Source organism: Camelus dromedarius, chromosome 33 (assembly GCF_036321535.1).
Source record: "Camelus dromedarius isolate mCamDro1 chromosome 33, mCamDro1.pat, whole genome shotgun sequence".
NCBI lineage: Eukaryota > Metazoa > Chordata > Mammalia > Artiodactyla > Camelidae > Camelus > Camelus dromedarius.
Window position 1 is genome coordinate 3872789 of NC_087468.1, and position 22381 is coordinate 3895169.

The 22381-nt window shown below is 45.4% G+C and overlaps 1 protein-coding gene and 1 pseudogene across 1 annotated transcript; both read left to right on the plus strand.

The window, feature by feature from the left end:
• Positions 1 to 3997: 3997 nt before the first annotated feature.
• Positions 3998 to 4459, plus strand: LOC135319830 (glutamate receptor ionotropic, NMDA 2C-like; the record flags this gene model as incomplete). Its single annotated transcript, XM_064481701.1, has 1 exon — positions 3998 to 4459. A coding segment is annotated over one exon (462 nt), but the record flags the coding sequence as incomplete, so codon positions are not given.
• Positions 4460 to 11358: 6899 nt separating this feature from the next.
• Positions 11359 to 20751, plus strand: LOC116150290 (G patch domain-containing protein 8-like; annotated as a pseudogene).
• Positions 20752 to 22381: the final 1630 nt, after the last annotated feature.

Here is a 22381-nt window from a genome sequence, read left to right on the forward strand (position 1 = left end):
CGGGAGAGCAGTGAGCCCCTGTGCTCTGGGCCCTGGCTGCCGCACCAGTGGGTTGGCTCTGGTCTGCCGGGTCTTCCATCAGGATCCCTGACGGGCGGGGAAGGGAAACCCCGAGCCTCCTGCTGCGGAAGGCTGTTGGTGCCTAGGCCTAAGCGGGCAGGGCCAGGGCCATGAGAAGGCAAAGGCACCCAGCAGCCAAAAAATTCCAAATGGTGCGCACCACGATCCATCCAAAGATCCTGCTGGGTGAGCTAAGGGGAATCCCCACTGGGCCCTGAGTTCACCCCACTGGGCCCTGAGCTCACCCCACTAGCCCTAGCCCTGCTCACCCGATAGGACTTCTGGCTCGGGTCCCAGCCCTCCGATGGGGGCACTGCCCTGGCTTGGTCCTGATCCAGGCCATGGAGAAACTGAGGAAGTTGGAGGGGACTCAGCAGATTCTAGTTTGGAACCCATCTAGTTTCTGGCTGTGCCAATACTAGAAACTCCAATAGCATTGTTCAGGGGATTGGGTCAGCAGGGGTCCAGACCCCTGGGTTTGCCCCAGGGCAGGCCCGGGGTGGTACCCGCCCACAGCTCTACCTGTCAGGCGAGCTCCGCAACCCCCACCCTCGGGGCTTGGGGTGGCGACCAGCTTGGGGCAGTGGGGAAGGGGGCCTGGCAGCGAGGACACGCCCCCCCCCGCAGAGGGTAGCTGCGAGGCGAGGGTCGCGGAGTGCGTGGTGCCCAGCTTGGCCGCCAGGAGGCGTGGCGCGGGTCCCGTTACTCGGAGTCGCCGCTGCTGCCTCTGCCGCAACGCCAGTGTCCCTGAGCCGTGGGTGATGGTGGCTCTCGCCGCACACACCCCTTCCTCACGTGGGGGTAGCCTGATGCCACTTTCCCTATGAATTATTTATCGCTGGCCTAAAAATACCCCGAACTTCACAGGCCAAGTGTAAGAGGTTCCCTGGGGGTTGGGCGGAATCAGCGGGGAGGGGGGATTTAGTTTTGGAGGAGGGAGACCTCCGTGCCCGTGTCAGTGGGGTCATGATGGAGAAATGGTTGTCTCCCCTGACACCTGGGTTTGGGTTTTAGCTCAGCCAAAGGGAGGGAGGAAAACCCGACGGTAAAGCAGAGTCCGCTCACTCGGAGGGAAGTGGATCCAGAGAAGCCACCGAGCCTCGGTCCCTCGGCTCCCCCAGAGACAGCGTGGCTGGTGGGTGGGGCCAACTCCTGGGACCAAGGCTTCTGGCCTGGGAGAGGGGGCAGCCATCAGATGTCTGGAGTGTGAGTGTGTGTGCATGTCCGTGTGTGGGAGCCTGCCTGAGATTGGGCGAGCACATGGAGATGCTCAGGCGGTTCAAGGTGATGTTGAGGGTCCTGGAAGACTGACGATTGCCATCCTCTCCCTGGACCCTTTTTGGGGCCCGGGTGTTCATAAAATATTAACAGCCCACTTGTGAAAGGGGTGGACCCCAAGTGGGTGGGCAGAGGTCTGTAAGACAATAGTCCAGTGTGGGTCGGGGGCATCTTGGGCTGGCAAATAACCTGCCACGGAGCAAAATAAGTGAAACCCTGGCAGAGGAGCTCCCCAACCCAGGAGAAGTGGGGGTGTGGGGTGGGGGGAAGGGCAACCGGCCTAGAGCCAGACCCAGACCCTCTGTCTTCTCATGCATGTTTCCAGAGCCTGGATGAACTAAGGCAGGTGCTCTGTGGGAGAGGGATTGAGGTTGGGCTCTGAAAATTCGGGGATCTGTTGTGCAGACAAGAGAGAGGTGGTGGGAAGAGGGCATTCTAGCCTGAGGGAACAGCAGAGCAAAAGCCAAGAGACGAGGGTAGTAGGGTCACCCCTAAGTGACAAGAGTGTGTGGTCCACGGAGGGGAGGACAGTTGGTTGGGGTCAGAGTGTGTGGGGCTCTGTCCATGAGACCCAGTGTCTGGGCTTAATTTGTGGGCACCAGGGAGCAGCTGTGCTGTTTGAGGGTTGCAGTGGCCAGAGGAGTGTTTCAGGCCAGTGGGTCCCCCTCTCCTGCCTTTGTGGGAGGTTGGATGCCATGTGGTGCTATCATTCTGGAGTCTACATCTCTTTGAGTCTGCCCATTGCTATTTTAAGTTCAAAGACTTGCCTGATTGGGACCCCTCCCTCCAGAGGCATCCTGAGATCCGTTTCTGTGAGAGGCAAGACCTCCCTCAGCTTCCTCTCCTCAACTCCAGTCCTGGAGGACACGTTCCCATCAGAGAGTCTCGGGGGACAGCGCCCCGTTGGAGCTGAGGGAGGACCTGGGACCTTCATCTACAGCCACGTTTTCCAAAAGAAACCAAATGAGAGCTCACGAAGGCACAGTAGAAAAAGTAAAAAGAAAGGTGAAATGAATTCTAAGGCTATATTGTGTTTAACTCTATGTATCTAAAATGTTCTTTTGTCATGTAATCCATATAAAAATATTGAGATATTTTCCTTTTTGAACACTAAGTCTTCAATAGCCAGTGTGTATTTGACACGACACACCGCAATTCCGATGAGACACATTTAAGTGCCCGATAGTCACACGTGACTGGAGGCTGCTGTGCTGGGCAGCAGAGATCTGGAGCTCAGAGTTGGGAGGCAGAGGTGGGGGAAGCTTTGGGCTTCCCAGAGGGTGGGGAACCTACAGGGATGGGCAGAGAGGAGCACAGAGAGGCCTTGCAAAGTGTGGAACAAGCACTGCAGTGCCCTTTTCAGGTGTAATTTGAAACCTCTGGTTGGAGCTAGCTGCGGGCACAGCACGCTCAGGCTCGCACACAAGACGCACACGCGCCTCCAGGCTGACATTGGAAGTCAGTGTACGAGGAAATCACACACAGGGGGAGTTGCAAGGGCAGAAAAGTGAGCACAGTATTCCCTCACCCGCCAAAACTCCCGTCTCCTCCTCCTGAATTCAACCAGGCCCGGCCTGGTCGCACTTCCACTCTCCCCTGTTCGGAAGTTTTTTGGGGATGTCATGGAGATGGAGAGGGGGTAAAGCTGTGGCTGATGGCCGGCTGGGAGGGAGAACTGCATGCATGGGCACCACTCACCAGTGTGGCTGTTGGTCCCAGTCCAAAGCCATGATGCTCATTTAGCAGGGATACACATCAGGCCCTTGGCTTATGGTAAAAATCCCCTCCCATCAGTGATGGCCTAGGGAGGCAGCTCATATGTGAGATACCTCAGGGTTTCAGGTGACTCTGAGCTCCGAACAAATCAACTGGGTCACACACCTGCTGTGGAAGAGCGGCTACTAACTGAGGCAATGGGGGGAGGGTAGGGATGTCCAGTGCCCAGGAGGAGGGGGCTCTGAGACAGGCAGGGTTATGCAGAGGAGGTTCCTTGGAGATGTTAGGTCCAGTTTAGGATGGAGAAAGGTGTGTGTGTGTGTGTGTGTGTGTGTGTGTGACAGAGCTGCCTGCCTTCCCCTGGCTGTGGGGCTGTCACCTGTAGGATAAGGATGCTGATAAGAGCGAGCACCCCTCACACCATTGTGAAGTAGGTCCTGTGATTGTTGCAGGCAAGAAAACATGGCTCAGAGAGGCTAGGCAACTTCCCCAAGATCACACAATTAGTAAGTGGCAGAACTGGGACTTGAACTCAAGCCTCTCCACACAAATCCATGCACTTGGCACCAGATTAGCATTTGCTGTGTACCTTCCTGGGGCAGAACCCAGATGGATGAGTTTCCAAGCATGGTGTTCACCCATAAAACGGAAGTAATGAGCACCTAGCCTGGCATCTTCTTCCCAGCCCCCACCCTCTGGGCTGCGCTTGGATGCTCAGCTAACCTCTGTCTCTTTTTCTTTGTCTGTCTGTGTCTGTCTGTCTCCCTCTCTGCCTCTCTTTGTGGAAGGAGGCTCCCCCTCTTCTCTTTCATCCTCTGGATGCGTGCCCCTATGACGCTGGCCTTCGCCTCCTCTCTGTCTCTCTTTTCTCCTCGTGCCTCTGCCTCCCTCCCCATGCCTACCCTGGTCTCTCTGCAGGACCCTCTGGTGGACATGATGGGGGGCTCTGGGGCCGGCCTTGCTGCTCACCTCACTCCTTGATGCCTGGGCAGGGCTGGGCCCCGGGCAGGGCGAGCAGGCTGTGACGGTGGCCGTGGTGTTCGGCAGCTCAGGGCCATTGCAGGCCCAGGCCCATACCCGCCTCATCCCCCAGAGCTTCCTGGACCTGCTCCTAGAGATCCAACCACTCACCGTGGGGGTCAACACCACCAACCCCAGCAGTCTTCTCACCCAGATCTGCGGGCTGCTGGGTGCTGCCCGCGTCCAAGGCATTGTCTCTGAGGGCAACTTCGGCACTGAGGCTGTGGCCCAGATCCTGGACTTCATCTCCTCCCAGCCCCTCGTGCCTATCCTCAGCATCAGTGGGGGCTCTGCCGTGGTCCTCACCCCTAAGGTGCCTGTTCAGAATCATGTCCCCTCATCCCTGGAGCCTGGAGCCAGGCTGGGGCTGGGGGAGTGGGGCTGAGTCTGGGCCAGGGAGACACTCAGGTCCTGGGAAGCTGGGATTGGGTGGGATCAGCAAGGAGGTGGGGGCTCAGGGTGAGGGAGGAGAAGGTTGTGGGGATGATGTTCCCATGCTCTAGAGGAGAAACTTCCTGGGCTGCTTTGAAATTCGTGTCTGGATGAGGGCTGGGCAGGTGGCAAACGCACCTTTGGTTCTGGGGGCAACCCTGGCCCACCTTCTCCCTGTTTCTCTGGCCTTCCTTGGTCAGGCTTCAGATCCAGGGCAAAGGGCCAGGCTGGGACCTGAATTAGATGACTGGCAGGGGAGGGCATTCCGGGACAGGCACTGCCTGAGGCCTGGGGGCAGCAGGCCCTCGCAGAGCTGGCCTTCCTGTAGGGAGAAAGTTCCAAACACATTCCTGCCCTCACAGCTGGGATAAGCCTCCTGAAGGAAGAACACAGGATGCCGTGCCACAAGGGAGTCTAATGGGGCCCCCTGTGGTTTAGTGGTTGATAAAAGTTCCTTAAGAAATATGTCTAAGCTGAGACCTGGGGGGTGAGGGAGGGTTGATAAGGTGTGTTGATAATGTGGTGGGGGGCTCCAGGTAGAGGGGGCAGGTGGCAGGTGGTGCGAATGCCCAGCGGTGGGAAGGAGCTTGGGGTTTCTGAGGGACAGAGAGAAGCCTGCAGAAGGTGGTGGGGTCCCAACCACACAGGAAAATATTTGGATTTTACCCTAAGTAACTGCGGAGCTGAGGAAGCTTTTGAGGGGAGAGACTGATCTGATTTGCATTTCTTTTATGATTATTTTTTATTGTAGGGAATTTTGAGCAGACACAAAAGTAGACAATTATAATAATCCCATGTGCCCCTGGCTAAGCACGCCTCACCCTTACCCCCACCCACTTCCCCTCGTCTGTATTATTTTGAAGCAAAGCCCAGACATATTTATATCATCCATAAATACTTCAGTACACATATCTAGATGATAGGGCTTTAAAAATAAAACCACCATACATCATCACATTTAAAAAATAATAAAAATTCCTTATCCTCATTTACAAAAAGGATGTTTTTTATATTTTTGAAAGGGTGTTCAAAATAAAGAAATCAAAGAATATACCTGAAAAGCCACTGATAGGGATCAAAGAATACATCCATAAGTTAAAATTACATATTTTAATATAACAAAAATTGTGTCAATTACCTGCTCATAGTTTAAATGTTGAATTTCTGGCATTTCTTTTGGCTTTGTATCAAGCATGTAATCTCCTGTAAAGAGAAATTGTAAAATTGCCTTTTAGAAATGTTTTCTTTCTAATTACGAAGGTAATATATTTTAATGATAAATTATAGCAACATGCGACATACAAAAGTGACTCCTCAATCCCATTCAGAGAAAATCAATGTTAACTGTTAGTCACAGTCTCACATAAATTTTTCCAGTGTACATCCTACAATGCTTTGGAATTTTTTCTTACCCTTTACAATATATTTGAGCATCTTGCCATGTCACTACAATAAAGCTCTAAAAGGTTTAACCAAGTTTCATCAACAAGTATAAACATTACCTCCACACTTTTCCAAGAACAAGCGTTACCACTCTTCTAAATGTCTGCCATTCTTAGACATAAACAAACTTCTCCTTACATTAAAAAAACTGATATCTTAGCGATTACCTGTGGAGAGAGGGAAGGGGGAGGGGCAACACAGGGGTACGGAACTGAAAGATACAAACAATGATATACTGTATAGCACTTGGAATTATAACCATTATCTTGTAATAATTTTTAACACAGGATAATCTATAAAAATACTGAATCACTATACTGTATATCTAAAACTAATATAATATTGTAAAGCAACTATACTTCAAAAAGTTTAATAGTTTTTATACATGTACTTTTATTGGTATCACCTTTTCATTAATTAATTAATTAATTTTATTTAAGTATAGTCAGTTTACACTGTGTCAATTTCTGGTGTATAGCATAATGTGCCAGTCATACATATACATACATATATTAATTTTCATATTTTTTTATTATAGATTACTACAAGATATTGAATATAGTTCCCTGTGCTGTACAGAAGAAACCTGTTCATCTATTTTATATATAGTAGTTAATATTTCCAAAGCACAAACTCCCAATTTATCACTTCCCACCTCCTATCCCCCAGTAACCATAAGTTTGTCATCTATGTCTGTAAGTCTGTTTCTGTTTTGTAAATAAGTTCATTTGTGTCTTTTTTCTTTTTTTAGATTCCACATATGAGTGATATCATATGGTATTTTTCTTTCTTTTTCTGGCTTACTTCACTTAGAATAACGACCTCCAAGTCCACTGATATTGCAAATTGCATTATTTTATTATTTTTTATGGCTGAGTAGTATTCCATTGTACAAATACATCACAGCTTCTTTTTCTAGTCATCTGTTGATGGACATTTAAGTTGTTTCCATGTCTTAGCTATTGTATATAGTGCTGCTATGAACATTGGAGTGCACATATCTTTTAAAATCAGAGTTCCCTCTGGATATATGCTGAGTGGGATTGCTGGATCATAGGGTAAGTCTATGTTTAGTTTTTTGAGGAATCTCCATACTGTTTTCCATAATGGCAGCAGCAAACTACATTCCCACCAACAGTGTAGGAGGGTTCCCTTTTCTCCACATTCTCTCTAGCATTTATCATTTGTGGATCACATTTTTAATACATATATGACTTTTAGTGTGTGTGGCACCTTTTAAACATATGTAGCACTATTTTAATATATGCAGTACCTTTTTAATCTATGTTTTGCCTTTTTAACTATGTATTAACTGTATACACTTTTTTCTTTGAATCACTTGCCTATACAAGTTTTACTCTTTTCTTATTGAATTATAAAAGTTATTTTTCTATTAGACGAATTAGAACATTTCCTGTTATATGTGTGGTAAATATTTATTTTCCCCATTTTTTGCCTATTTTCACCATTCAGAAATAATTAGTTTTAATACAGTCAGTTCTCCTATAATGGCTTCTGGGTTGGATGTCATGTTTAGAAAGATATTCACCTTTTCAGAGTCTACAAACATTTCCAAATGCATTCTTCATGTAATTTTATGTTTGCTTTTTTTAATGTTTAAATCTTTAACTTACCTGGAATTTATTTTGATATAAACAGTAACATATGGAACCAACTTCTCATCCAGCCTCCCAAGTCACTAACATGTTGATGAAGCTGTTAATATAATCTTTATTTTCTAATTTAATATAAACTTCTAAAGACTGCATCAAGTATTGTCTTAATCTTTCCAACTCTGATAATGAAAGAATTCCTATGAGCATCAATATATTATTATTTATGCTTTTAATTAGAACTTTAAGAGCAAAATCTAGTAGTAATTTTATTCCACCATCGGCACAGGAACTCTAAAAGCACTAAATTAATTGATTCACAGAAATATATAGCCCTAACAGCATTAAATTAACTGATTCATAGAATTATATAGCCCTAAAAGCATTAAACTAATTGATTCATAGAAATATATATGATATACATACACACACACACACACACACACACACACACACACACTTAACAAATATGTTTGTGTCCTTATCATACATGGCACATTATATATTTATATGTTGAGGTTTTAATACATTTAACTGAAAATTATGTTTTGAGTAAGTTTTATACATTATTTATTCAAATGATTGAGAGCATATTTGCTATACTTGTATCCTGTATTTCATTAAAGTTCTGTATTGATCCTGATAACAGACTGTAGTATATGCTTTCCTAACACTTTAGAAGGGTCAAGATGCAGAACACTATATTATTCAATATTAAAATGACTCTAGAAAGGCTATCATTGATTAAAAACTTAAGTGCTAAGAATAGAATAATTTTGGAAAAAAATCCAGTTAAGAACTCCTCTTTTTCTGATGTCAGAAAACCTCTATGGACAAGAGAATAGCCTAGTTGATAGAGGCAGCCTCTTCAATGGACCTCAATCATCCCCATCTCCTGACAGTCATACCTTTTTATAACCCCCTTCCCTTGAGTGTGGATTGGACTCCCTTCTAGTGAATAAAATGACAGAATTAATGAGATACCACTTCCAAAATAAGAATACAAACTATTGTGGCTTTGGGCATGGTGTTCCCTCATTTGCTCCCTCTGAGGAATGCCAGCTGCCATATTTTGAGCTGTCCTGGAGAGACCTGCATGGAAAGGAGCTGAAGGAGGCCTCTGGGCACAGTGAGGAACTGAGGACCTCAATCCAACAACCTGTGAGGAGCTGAATCCTGCCAATAACCACATAAGCTTGAAAGCAGATCCTCCTGAGTTGGGCTGGAGATGAGACTGCATCCTAGCTGACACACTGAATGCAACTTCATGAGAGAGAGAGAGACCTTAAGCCAGAATCACTCACCTGCACCCAGCTTCCTGACCTACATGAGATAACAAAGGTTCATTATTTTAAGCAACCAAATTTTCAGCTGATATGTTATGCAGAAATAGATATCTATATTTTTAGGAAAACTTATAATAGAGAGTTAGATTTTTTACAAGACTGAGTTTGAGTTTCTAAGGGAGCAGCTTTCAGCTTCAGATATCTAAGTAAATCATCGCTTATGGATGCTGCTTTATCTCGCTTATCTAACCTTTCTATCACAATTGGTCAACAACACTATTTCAATCAAAAATATTGAGAATCTGTTCTGTGTTTAGTAACAGGTTAAAGCAAATAACTTGTTTGGAAATGCCTGTTCCCTTAAAGAAGCTAATAATCCAGTTGGGCAAAGAACATACAGGAAATAGAGATTAAGATAATGATAAAGTATAATATAGTGTAAAATGTAATAAATGCCTTAAGCACCGAATGAGTTTGAAAAGAGATGTTGATAAAGCCTGTAGCACTTAGAAATATCCTTTGGAGAGGATCATATCTAAACCAGATTCAGAAAAATGGACAGAACTTGCCAAGGTAGTGAGAGAAGCAGCATTCTCTGAGGGAGAACAAGTGATGGAAAAAACACACATAAGAAACATCGTGCCATATGGACAGATTATAAGAAGGTTTATACATAAGATTATGTTGCAGAGTGGTGGGAAATATGGCTGGATGGGCAAACTTGATCAGATTATAGAAAATCATAAATAATACATTAATAAGTTTGGCTATTTGTGAAAAATCATAAGGGATCTTTATGCTTTTAATAAAGCAGACAAGTGAAGGATGAAATTGGTGCTTAGGAAGGTAACAATGGTACATAAGCTAATTTGGAGAGGAGAGGAAACAAAAGAGTCTGCAGTAAACCCTGCTGTGAAGCACCAGCACACAGAGAGAGGAAAGGATTTCAGAGAAAGGATCCATCAGACTTTGCTACTAATGGGATATTCTAGACAAAGAGAAATCAAGGAACAAAAACCTGCAGCTAGCTACATTAAGCCAAAAATGGAAGAGAAGGCTTGGCAGAAGCCCCAGGTGAGCATTTGGAAAAAAGGAGAGACAGTCAACTCTGAACAAAATTAAAATGTTTCCACACTGACCTCCTTTTATTGCATTTGTTTTCAAAAGATGAACATAAGTTATCTTTTGAAAAGTCAGACAGCACCACCATCTCAATAACTATTTTCCTGACTGTGACACACAGTGCTAGTCTCACCATCACACAGACTGGCCTGCGTGGTTAAAGTCACGCTGCACGTTCTAGTTTGTGCTATGCTTTTTTACTTTGTCTTCCTACCCATTTTCTGCTTTCCACCTTCACCTCCTCCTCACCTTATTACTGAGATCCCCCAGCGCTTCCTAGGTACCCCAGCTTGCCGTGTTCCTCTCCCCACGCTAGAGCCTCCAACAAGCTGAGCCCAGCTCTGGCCCTGCTCTAACACTCTAGGAACAGAAATTTCCAAATTAAAATTCACTCCTCCTCTAACCTTTGCCAGCCAAAATCCCCATTCTCTGTGGTTCCTCAGCTAGGTGCTAGGGAAGCAATTAATTTTACAGTCTTTTGCAATCTTTCTTCTATTGTTTGCTTATTAATGCAAAAGTATCTCTGGTTTCTCCAGAGAACTGGAGTAAGCTCAAGAGGAGAAAATCCACAGAGCTTAGAAAATTAAACCATTTGTTCTGGCAGGATTGGCCTTGAATAAAGTTCACTTTTGGTGAGGCCGAGTTTTCAGAATCTCTTTCCTCACATCATGCTGGCTCGCTCCTCCCCCCTCCCATTAGGATCATACTACTCTCACGACGTCCCTGGCAGCTGAGCCCCCTCATTAAGGATGTTCAGGCCTCTTTAGGTACCCCGGATCTGGATAGCCTTCATTGATTTTTCTTTTTCCCTAATTAAAAAAATTCTCTATTATGTGTCCTATTTCCTCAGGACTTTGCTAGCTAGATAAATTTAATATACCAAGTTACTTTCTTTTCAAGAAAAATACCATGTTAACGTTTTCATTGTAAAGTACGTTTATGTAGTCGCACTGACTGTATTGCTGACACCTTCAAATAAGCTGTCCGCAGTACATAAGTCAGTGCTTGCTGGATAAGAAAAAAGGGAGAGGAGAAGAAAAAGAAAAGTATAGGAATTTAAAATATACTAAAAACACTTTTGAGGGGTGGAGAGGGAAAGGGGATATATTTTTGAGATTTTTAAAAATCTGACAAGAAGGTGTCCAGATAGAGACAGCTCGTTATCTCACCTTTCTGAGCTCACCTCATCTGTAAATGATGAGGCATTACAACTGACAATGCTTTTATTTCCACTCCAGTCCTACCCTTTTCTACCATTAGTTCTTCCACTCAGACACCCTCTGCCTCTGCTCATGGGTCTCTGCCACTACGTGTTCTTTAGTTATGGGAACTAACAGCAAATGAGCTCATTTTCTCACCGGGCAGTGTAGACAAAGACAAGTAGAGTGATGGCATTAACTAGCAGGGTGGAGGGCAGGTAGGTGGCATCAGCCTCTGACAGCACAGAGAGCAGAGCTAGAAAGCAGTTAGCAGCTGTGACGTGGCGGCATGATTTAGGTTAGCGCTGTCCAGTAGGAATATAATGCAAACCACAAATGCGAGTCTATGTGTAACTTTAAATTTTTAGTAGCCACATTAAAAAAAGTAAAAAGAAACAGGTGAAATTAATAAATAACATTTTATTTAGCCTAGTATATTATAAATATTTAATTTCAACACATAATCATTTTAAATAATTATTGATATTTTATATTCTTTTTTGAGTGGGCTAAATCTTTGAAATCCAGGGTGTATTTTACACTTCGAGAACATCTCAGTTCACCCTGGCAATATTTCAAGCGCTCAATATCCACCCGTGGCTAGTGACTGCTATACTGGACAGTGCATGTTTAGGTGACTATGGTCACGATATGAGAACAAAAAAAGTAGGGCAGACAGTGGTTGGATAATGGAAGAGATGAATAGGAAACTGGGCTCAAAAATACACATTTTCTATATAGAGTAGGCATTCAAAAATCTGTTAATATTTGACTGTGAACTACTGTTTCCTGTTTGGTCTCAACCAGACCACCCTAAACATTGCACTTAACATGTTATTTACTCCACGTAAGAAACTAAGATAAATTAAGCGGCCTACCATAGTAAACCCAAACTGTCCTGCTTAGCTCCCAAGACTCTTGAGTTTAGCTACAGCCTACTAATACAGTCTCCATCCCTAAAACAGTGTGACACACAGCTACCAACCACAGGCAAATTGTACTCCTTCACCATTCTTCCAAATACGTCTTACATGTTTTCACCTCTAGCTTGAGCTTAAAATAGTTTCCACCTACCAAAACATTCTTTCTGCTTCTTTGTAAGGGTTTAGAGTCTAACTGTATCACACAACTGACAGCAAGGCTCATGTTCCCCATTAAGCCTCCTCCTGCTCTTCGCCGACTCCTCATACTCATCTACAGACAAGCTTCTCGAAGCCACCCTCACTTGAGCCTTCATTTACTCGCCTCTTAGATGCTCTTCACTCACCGCTGCATTTCTGGCCCGTCAGTGTGCTGACGCTGCTTCTGTGACGGTCACAGTAACCTCCACGTTGCCAAATCATGTGGAAAGTACTCTCCAGTATTCAGGACCCTTTCTTGTCCCTTCTCACACGCTCCTTCTCCTGGCTTCACTATGTCACCCTCTCCTGGCTTTTCTCCTGTCTTAGTGGTTACTCCTCCCCTCACTTCTCTATCCTGTGACCCATGCAGTTCAGTGGAGGCAACCTTGCCCCCAAAGGAGCAAAAAATGCTTCTTGGAAGGTGGGGGGAAATTATCTCAGATATTATAATGGTTTGTGGCCTTCAAAGGGTCACAGTACATGAAGAGACAAACAGTGTATCTGTGGTGGTAAAATTTCCTGGAGTGCATGATTAGGACACAAATGTCTACAAAGGCTCCTTGGGGAACAATGAAAAAAAAGGTGAGAAACACTGCTTTACCCAAATCTTGGCATGCTGGGAAGCTTCAGGGGACAATCCTGGACCCACTTCTGTTCTCTCTCTATACTTCCTCTCTTCATGATCTCACCAATTTCCAAAGATTTAAATACTATTTTTATACGAATGACTCCTAAATTCTTATCTTGAATTTCAGTGTCCCCTGGAACTCATGGTCTCTCAACAACAAAATTTTCCAAGTATTTTGTTTTCTTAATTTGTCCTTTACCTTCTTGCCTAAATTAAATTTGTCCTTTGATGACACTCCCACCCTCTCTAGTGAAAGCTCTTTTCTCTCATACATTCTTACCAGTGAGCCTGGAGGTAGATCAGGTATCTATTGCTCCTCATTGTCATTCCTTCTCCCTCTTCTCCCTGAAATGCCGAGTTGCAATACCCGTGCCATCATCTAATACTACCCATTATCCACCCGCCTGACTATAGTCCTCCACCAACTTCTGACTGGTCTTGAGACGTTCTCACTGAATCTCCTCATTTCCAGCTCTCTTTCTGACACAAACCTTGCCATAAATTTCAGTAATTTCAATATTCATAGAGATAACTCATCTGATACCCTGGCCTTTGTTAATTGACATCTTCTCCAACAAAAATCTTCTATTTCACCTTATCTCAGATCTTATGGTCACATGGGTTTGTTATTATCAGGTTCCAAAAATTCTTCAGCTCTATCAGAGCCTACCATCCATTAACCCAATCACATCTTCCTTCCACATATTTATAGCCTTATTGTCTCTTAATGCAACTTAAATTCTATGGCTCATGTTTATAATCACTCTCTACACATATCTTCAATTTTGCAGACTCTTCAACGTGCTCACTTGGCAAAAACCCAGCTCTGGTTAAATCCCGCTATTCAGACCTGCCCTTGTGCAGCGGAATGTGACTGGAGAAGCCCTGCTGGCTGGTCTCACCAACCTCACAGGTGATGCTGAGGAATCGTCCTGCACCTCCCTCCTCACTCGTCTGTGTTACACCTTCCTTCCCATCCTCAACAGCTCCTCCTTCATCCTCACTCTCAGCTGATGGTCTGGTTTCCCATTTCACTGAGAGAAAAAAAAACAGTCAAAAGACCTTCCAAAAAGCTACCACAACCACCATCTACCCACTTACCTGCATCTATTTTTAATACATCTTATCTTCCCTCCTGTTGCTAAGTATGAACTAGCTGTACTACCTAAGACTAATTCTTCTATTCGTCTCAAGTACTCTTGTCAATTCCTTACCTTTCTCTTTTTAAAAACAGCTTTATTGAAATACAATTCACATACCATATAATTAACCCATTTAAAGTATCAATGTTTTTAAAGTATATTAACAGGATTGTGAAATTAACATGATCTAATTTTAAAAATTTGTCTCCCCAACTAAAAGAAATTCTATACCTATTAGCAGTCAGTCTCTACTTCCCTCCTACCTCCCCCAGTTCTAAGCAACCACTGACCTACTCTCTGTCTGTATACATTTGCCCGTTCTGGACACTTCGTATAAATGGAATCACATAATATGTGGTCTTCTGTGACTTGGCTTCTTTGACTTATCATACCTTTAAAGCTTTTCCATACCTTAGCATGTATCAGTACATCCCTTTTTAAGGCTGAATAATGACTCAGCGTATGGCTACACCATGTTTGCTTACCCATTCATAAATTCATGGATAGCTGGGCTGTTTCTATGTTTTGGCTATTATGAATAATGTTGCTATGAATATTTCAGTACAGGTTTTTGTATGGACATGTATTTTTACTTCTCTTGGGTGAAACTGTAGGTTCCTATGGTAATTCTGTATTTACCTTTTTTTTAACATTTTTTATTGATTTATAATCATTTTACAATGTTGTGTCAAATTCAAGTGTTCAGCACAATTTATCAGTCATTCATGGACATATACACACTCATTGTCACATTTTTTTCTCTGTGAGTTATCATAACATTTTGTGTATATTTCCCTGTGCTATACAGTGTAGTCTATTCTACAATTTTGAAATCCCAGTCTATCCCTTCCCATCTTCCACCCCCCTGGTAACCACAAGTCTGTATTCTCTGTCTGTGAGTCTATTTCTGTCCTTTATTTATGCTTTGTTTTTGTTTGTTTGCTTTTGTTTTTGTTTTTTAGATTCCACATATGAGCGATCTCATATGGTATTTTTCTTTCTCTTTCTGGCTTACTTCGCTTAGAATGACATTCTCCAGGAGCATCCATGTTGCTGCAAATGGCATTATGTTGTCAGTTTTTAAGGCTGAGTAGTATTCCATTGTATAAATATACCACATCTTCTTTATCCAGTCACCTGTTGATGGACATTTAGGCTGTTTCCATGTTTTGGCTTGTATTTACCTTTTTAAGGAACTGATAAATCATTTCCCACAGTGGCTGCACTGTGTTACATTACTGCTGGCTATGTCTGAAGGCTTCTGATTTTCTCTTGTGCCCATTCTAGTCAGGTATTCATCCCACGTACTTGTCAAGGTTACTGATTACTTCCCTACAGCTCGATCAATGGTCATTTTTTCAGTCTTCATCCTGCAAAACCTATTAGCAGCGTCTGATTCAGCTAATCTCTCACTTTTCTTTGAAACTCTTCATTTAGATTCTGGGCAATCAGTCTCCTGTTTGTCTTCGACAGAGCTGAACACCCCTATACTTCCTCTTATTCAGCTTCTAATCACTGGCATGTCCCAGATTCAGTCCACTCATCTCCTCCCTCCTCTATCTACATTTATTCTATTCGTGATCTCACTCAGTCTAACTACCACTACAAAACTGGTGAGCACAGAAACAGAACATGTCCATCAACACAGGAAGTCTTATTGCACAGTGATGATTTACACTTCTTTTCTGAACTCTACACCCCGCTGCCTCCCTGGTATCTTCACTTGGATGTCAGTAAACATCTCAAAACCAAGCTCCTCAGGTTCCTCCCTAAACATGTTCCTTCCATTTTTTTCCTGTTTCAATTGATATTAACTCCAACTTTCTGGTTGTTCAAACCAAAAACTACAGGGTAACTAACCCTTGACTTCACTCACACTGCACATTCAATTGATCAGCAAATTCCGTCAGCCCTGTATCCAGAATCTGAGCACAGTTTATAATCTCCACTTCTACCACCCTGTTTGAAGAACCACCACCTTTTGCCAGTGTAACAGCTTCCTGACTGATCTCCCTGCTTCTGTCTTTACCCCCTACCAACTTCTATTTTCAACATAACAGCCAGAGAATTCTAGTGAAACTCAAAGTCAGATCATGTCAATCCTCTGTCCAAAATCCTTGAATGGCTTCCCAGATCACTCACAGCAAAAGTCAAAGTTGCTACAATAGCCTAGCGCCCTATATGATATTACACTATTACCTCACTAATTTCATTTCCTAATACCTTCCCTTGGCATAGTCCTTGGCAGTCATACTGGCTGTTCCTCAAAAGCACCAAGCATATTTCAGCCTTCTCCATGAAATGTAATTCAGAAATCACAAAGTTTAAGAATCACCAAGAGGGGAGCAAGGGGCAGGTGTCATGGGAGGGAAGGAGTGAACCGGAGAACATCATCCTGAGAGGAGTGAAGGCGGCAAGAGGGCAGACTGCTTCTCCCACTTCAACAAGGACCAAGATTTTCAGGGTAATCACTTTGATCAGTATGAAGAAAGACATTTGGAAATTGAACAAGCATCACTTGACAAGCCTATAGAACTGGAGAGTATTGGACATCACTTACTCCAGACACATGGGTGGAAGCTGGGCCAGGCATTGGGGAAAATCTCTTCAGGGGAAAACTGATCCCATTCCGATTGTTGTCAAGTATGATGTCATGGGCATGGGTTTGCATGGAAATGGAGCTTGCTTATGCTGAAGATGCTGCGGTACGGAACCGTGTCCTAGAAGTGGAAAAAGAAGACACAGAAGAACTGAGACATAAGTACAGGGATTATGTTGACAAAGAAAAGGCTATTGCCAAAGCATTGGAAGATCTCAGAGCCAGCTTTTACTGTGAACTCCGTGATAAGCAATATCAGAAACACCAGGAATTTGACAACCATATCAACTCCTATGGTCATGCACACAAGCAGAGATGGAAGGATCTTAAGCAGAGAGAGTTTGCTTGAAATGTATCTTCAAAATCCCGCAAGGATGAGGGGAAACAGGAGAAAGCCCTACGGTGGCTCCATGAGCTGGCAGAGCAAAGAAAACAAGCTGAATGTGCACCTGGAAGTGGCCCGCTACTTGCGGCCTGGGATCTGAATTCTCCACAGATAAAGGAGGCCCTTTCACTGCAATACAAATCACTAATACCACTGGACTGGCACAGGCTCACTGGCTAGCCTCTCAAGGCATCAGCTTTGGCATTAAGAATAATCTGGGGACCCCACTGCAAAAACTGGGGCTGTCATTTTCCTTTGCCAAGAAGGGTCCTGTCAAACTTGAATCAATAGCATCAGTTTTCAGTGACCAGGCAGAGGAAGGGACCTCTGAAGATGGAACAAAAGCTGCTGAGAAGGCTTCTGACTAAGGACTTCAGAAGGTGGGAGACTCTGATGGTAGCAGTAATCTTGATGGTAAAAAAGAGGATGAACACGCTCAGGATGGAGGGTCCCTTGTCTCAACATTATCTAAGTTAAAAAGAATGAAGTAAGAAGAAGGAGCTGGGGCTGCAGAGCCAGAATACTACCACTACATCCCCCCAGCACAGTGCGAAGTAAAACCTAATCTTCCTTTCCTACTCTTCATGACAGCCAGTGAACAAAGGGAAGGTGATAATAGTACACACCCAAAGAATCCCCCAGAGAGCAAAACAAGTAGTTCTCCCAAGCCTAAGGGCTGCGTCAAGCTGGCAGCAAGCCAAGGATTAGAAAAGACCGACGGAAACCAGTGTGGCTGAGCCCACAGAGCGTAGGAGCAAAGCTGAGACAAAGACGACCTCAGGAGGGGATGAAAGTGAACAAAGCTTAGAAAGTCAGTCAGAAGGATTCAGAGAGTCTAACCCTTCTAAAGAACCCCCTCAGGCCCCTCCACCAGGGAAAGAAAGCCGGGAGGGGCCTAAACATCCTACTGGTCCCTTCTTTCCAGTTTTGAGCAAAGATGAAAGCACTGCCCTCCACTGACCATCAGAACTATTAATTTTCACGAAGGCAGAACCCTCCATTTCATACAGTTGTAACTCTTTGTACTTTGACTTTAAGCTTTCAAAGAACAACGATGCCAGAGCTAAAGGGACAGAAAAGCCAAAGGACATAGGAGGCTCCCCAAAGGACCGTCTCCAAGGCTGTGATCCTGGTGAGCCAAATAAAAGCAAGGAAGAGGGGGATAATGTAGAGCATTCTTCAGGAGGTGGATTGGATGCCCCTGCTTCAGGGTCTGCCTGTAGCAGCCTGAATAAGCAAGAATCCAGAGGCAGCCATGGGTCAGAGACAGAAGACACATGGAGAAGCCTTCCTAGCAAGAAAGAATGATCTGGTAAGTCCCACAGACACAAAACGAAAAAGCAACACAAAAAATCCAGCAAACACAAATGGAAACACAAAGCTGACCCAGAAGAGAAAAGCTCTAAGGCAGAGTCTGGGGAGCAGTCTAAGAAGCGCAAGAAATGAAAACAAAAGAAAAATAAGTCATCAGCCCCAGAAGCTTCTGAGCCGGGGCCTAAACCAGAACCGCTGGGAGTGGTAGCCCTGCACCACCACGAAGACGCGGCGAGCTCAGGACGGTTCCCAGCGGAGACCCCTTCTAGCTGAAGAAGGAAATAGCGGCAAGAAGGGTGAAGGTGGGGCCGGTGGCACCTCCCAAGATCACGGTGAGAGGAAACACAAAGATGAACCTCCAGCTTCATCCTGCCAGCGAGTAGCTAGCACCAAACGGAGCAGCCGCTCCATCCATCGGAGTCGACCCAGCAGAGGAGATGAGGATAGTGATGGTGCTTCGTCACGCCGGCTGCACCTGAAGTCCCCACCCCAGTACAGTGAGGAGGAGGGAGGAGGGGGGAGCAGGGGGTGGAGGAGCCGGGCAGCGAGCACTCCCGCAGCCGCTCACGGCCTGGCCGGCGCCGCTCCTCACGCCGCTCCTCCCCGGCCTTCTTACTCAAGTAGCTCAGACGCGTCTTCAGACCAGAGCTGCCAGAGTAGGCCTCGCAGTTCCTCTGGTGAAAGCTACAGTGGCTATAGTGACCGATCACCAAGGCACTCCAATAGCTCCCATGACTCGGATGACTCAGACTACGCCAATTCCAAGCACCGGTCCAAAGCGCACAAATACTCATCTTCTGGTGATGACCACAGCCCCAGCTGCGGCCAGTCCCGGCGCCTGTCTCAGAGTCGCACGAGGGGGCGATCGAGGTCCCACAGCCGGCGGCAGAGCCGGAGCTGCAGCAGGGGCCGCGGCCGCACACCTGGAGCCCCTCCCAGAGGTCAGGCTCCAGGAAGGGATCATGGGGTCACGAGAGCCCCGAGGACAGGCGGTCTGGTTGTCGAGACTTCATTCGCTTTAAAATCTACCGCTCCCGGTCGCCCCACTGTTTTCGATCGGGTTGGGGAGAAGGCCCCGGGGAGAAGAAGAAGATGGCAGAGGGTTAGGCCCACCTTCCCAGAACAGCAACATCGGTGCAGGAAGAGGGTCAGAAGGTGACTGCAGCCCTGAAGACAAGAACTGTCACTGCCAAACTACTGGAGAAGATTCAGTCGAGGAAAGTGGAGAGGAAACCCAGTGTGAGTGAGGAGATGCTGGCCACCCCTAGTAAAGCTGGCTGAAGCTCAAGGACCCTCCACAAGGTCAGTTTGGGCCCAAGCTCCCACCTTCTCTTAGCAGTAAGCCTGTTCTTCCACCAATAGGAAAGCTCCCAGCTTCCCGAAAGCCTAGCCCCAAGAAATGTGAAGAGTCTGGCTGAGAAAGGGGGGAGAGCAAGAACAGTCAGACACAGGAGAAGGGCCTCCAGGGAGCAGAGATGCCCCATCTGGACATCAGCTCCCCTCAGAGGAAACAGCCAGCCCCTTATCAGACCTGCCCCCAGAAGAGCCAGAGTCTGAAGAAGCCACTGCTAATCACCCTGTGGCTCCGCTAGGCTCCCCAGTGCACTCTGACTGCTATCCTGGGGACCCAACCATCACCCATAACTGCTCCCTGACGCCAGTGCTGGGGACACCCTCGAGTCCTCGGAGAGTGGCAGCCAACCAGGCCCTGTGGAACCCGGCTTGCTGCCTACAGCGTCAGACCTGGAGCACTTCCCCAGTTATGCACCTCCGGGGTCGGGGGGAAGCCTAGGACTGACTCAGCTGATGGACCGAGGTGCTTCCCTAGCCCCCCAGGGGCTGGAGAAGCACAGCAAGCTCCAGCAGGCCGCACAGCACACACCCAGAGCAGCTGCTGGCCCAGCGAGCAAATGCCTGCCCAGCCTCTGCTGCCCCGGCCCAGCCGCTCCAGCCTGGCAGCCCGTCCACACTCAGCAGCCAGCCACAGCCTCTGCCACCTCCGGCACAGCCACTCAGCCTGTGTCCTACAGCATCAAGCCGCAGCAGCTGCCGCCGCCATCGGCATCCACCCCTACCCTCACCCCAGCCCTTGCCCCAGTACATCATACTCCCCAGCCTCACCTGATCCTCATTTCCTTGTCCCACCTTACTCACGCAATCATCCCTGGCCACCCTGCCACCTTTCTCACTAGCCATCCCATCCACATCATTCCCGCCTCAGCGGTCCATCCTGGGCCTTTCACCTTCCACCCCGTCCCACATGCTGCCCTCTACCTGGCCCTGCTTGCCTCGTGGCCTGCCGCAGCAGCTGCCACCACCCCCGCCTTCACCCACTGCTTCGCCCCATCTTCTCAGGTCAGGACCTGCAACATCACCCCAGCCAGGGCACATGAGCTGAGGGATAGAAGTCCAGGTAGGGCCAGGGAAGGTGGCCCATAACTCTTCCTTTGGGAGTGTTGAGCCATTAATACTAGCAAGTAAAAGCTGGGATGGGCTGTCTGACAGCCAAAGAATTGAATTATGACTTGCAGGGGTGGTTTTAGATTTGAGGTTTGCTTTGGGTTTACTCTAAAGGGTTGGCTCTAAAATCTACTGCTATCCCCAAAAGGGATTTTGTTCCCTTTCCCCTTTCTGTTTGCCCCTCCCTCGCCTGTGTTCCTAAGCTACAGCGCACCAGGAAGTGCTACCCGCCCCTCTGCAGCAACACCGCCCAAAAGTCAAGTTGAAATATTCCCCTCCTCCATCTACTTTTTATACTCTGCACTTCTAGCTATAAATTTTAAAACATTTTTCTCCTTTCTGGCTGGTGGGTTGTCTATCTTGTCCTGTCTTCTCAGTGTCTTTGACCTTGGTGACCTTATTTATCCAGAGTGAGGTGGAAAGGGGGTCTGACCTGGAATTAGATGCCACTCAGGCTGTCATTCGATCCACTTCCCACACAAAGAGTCACACATTTGGCACTGTTGTCCTCGTGTCCGTCACCCCAGAAGAGACACCTGCATATCCCAGAAAAGAAGATCGTGTCATGAATAGAAGCTCTGCAGGACAGAGTCGCCCACGTGCTTCCCCAGAGAGGAGCTCGTGTGTCCAGCGGTTGTATTTTCTTCTGTCACGTTGTTGCCTTCTTAATTTACAGGATTTTTTAATGTAAACAATCGCACTGAACTCTATAAACATAAATGCTGCTTTTTGTAGTTCATATAAAAAGATTCCATATTTGTAGTATACTGCAATCATATTTTTTACATCCATCTCTTTAAGTGATCCTTGTTCTGGTGGCTTTATGTAAATATGTTTGCCCTAGTTAAATTAAGAAACTTTAAAGGTTATAAACTGAAAACAAAAAAATAAATTATTTGTTTTCTGCTAGATGCAAAAAAGAAAGAAGAAAGAAAGAAAAGAAAAGAAAGAAAGAAAGAAAGAAAGAAAGAAAGAAAGAAAGAAAGAAAGAAAGAAAGAAAGAAAGAAAGAAAGAAAGAAAGAAAGAAAGAAAGAAAGAAAGAAAGAAAGAAAGAAAGAAAGAAAGAAAGAAAGAAAAGAAAGAAAAGAAAAGAAAGAAAAGAAAAGAAAGAAAAGAAAAAAGAAAAAAGGAAGGAAGGTAGGAAGAAAAAAGAATCACCACCAAGCTAGACTAAAAAGGTTATAAACAGAAATTCTATTTCCAGATATCTAGGTATTCAAAATAGTCAACAGTTAACTATGAGTTTCCCTGGCTGGTGAATGGGATTAAATGATATTACTTACATAAAGAAAAAGGTCTTTGAAAAGATGCAATCTTAATTACTTCACTAGACCTACATCTCACAAAAAATCAGTTAGCTAGTTGTCTGGAATGGCACAGACAAACTAATCAACTAAAGAGATTTTTTTTAAATAAAAATTTAATTACTAAAAAAGCTGTAAAAATGGATTAAGATTTCCTATTTGGTAACAGTATTAACATAAAAATTTTTATTTGCTAAATCATAAAATATTTCAGTGTGATATATAACTACCTGCTCTGTAAACAAGTTCTACTCAATG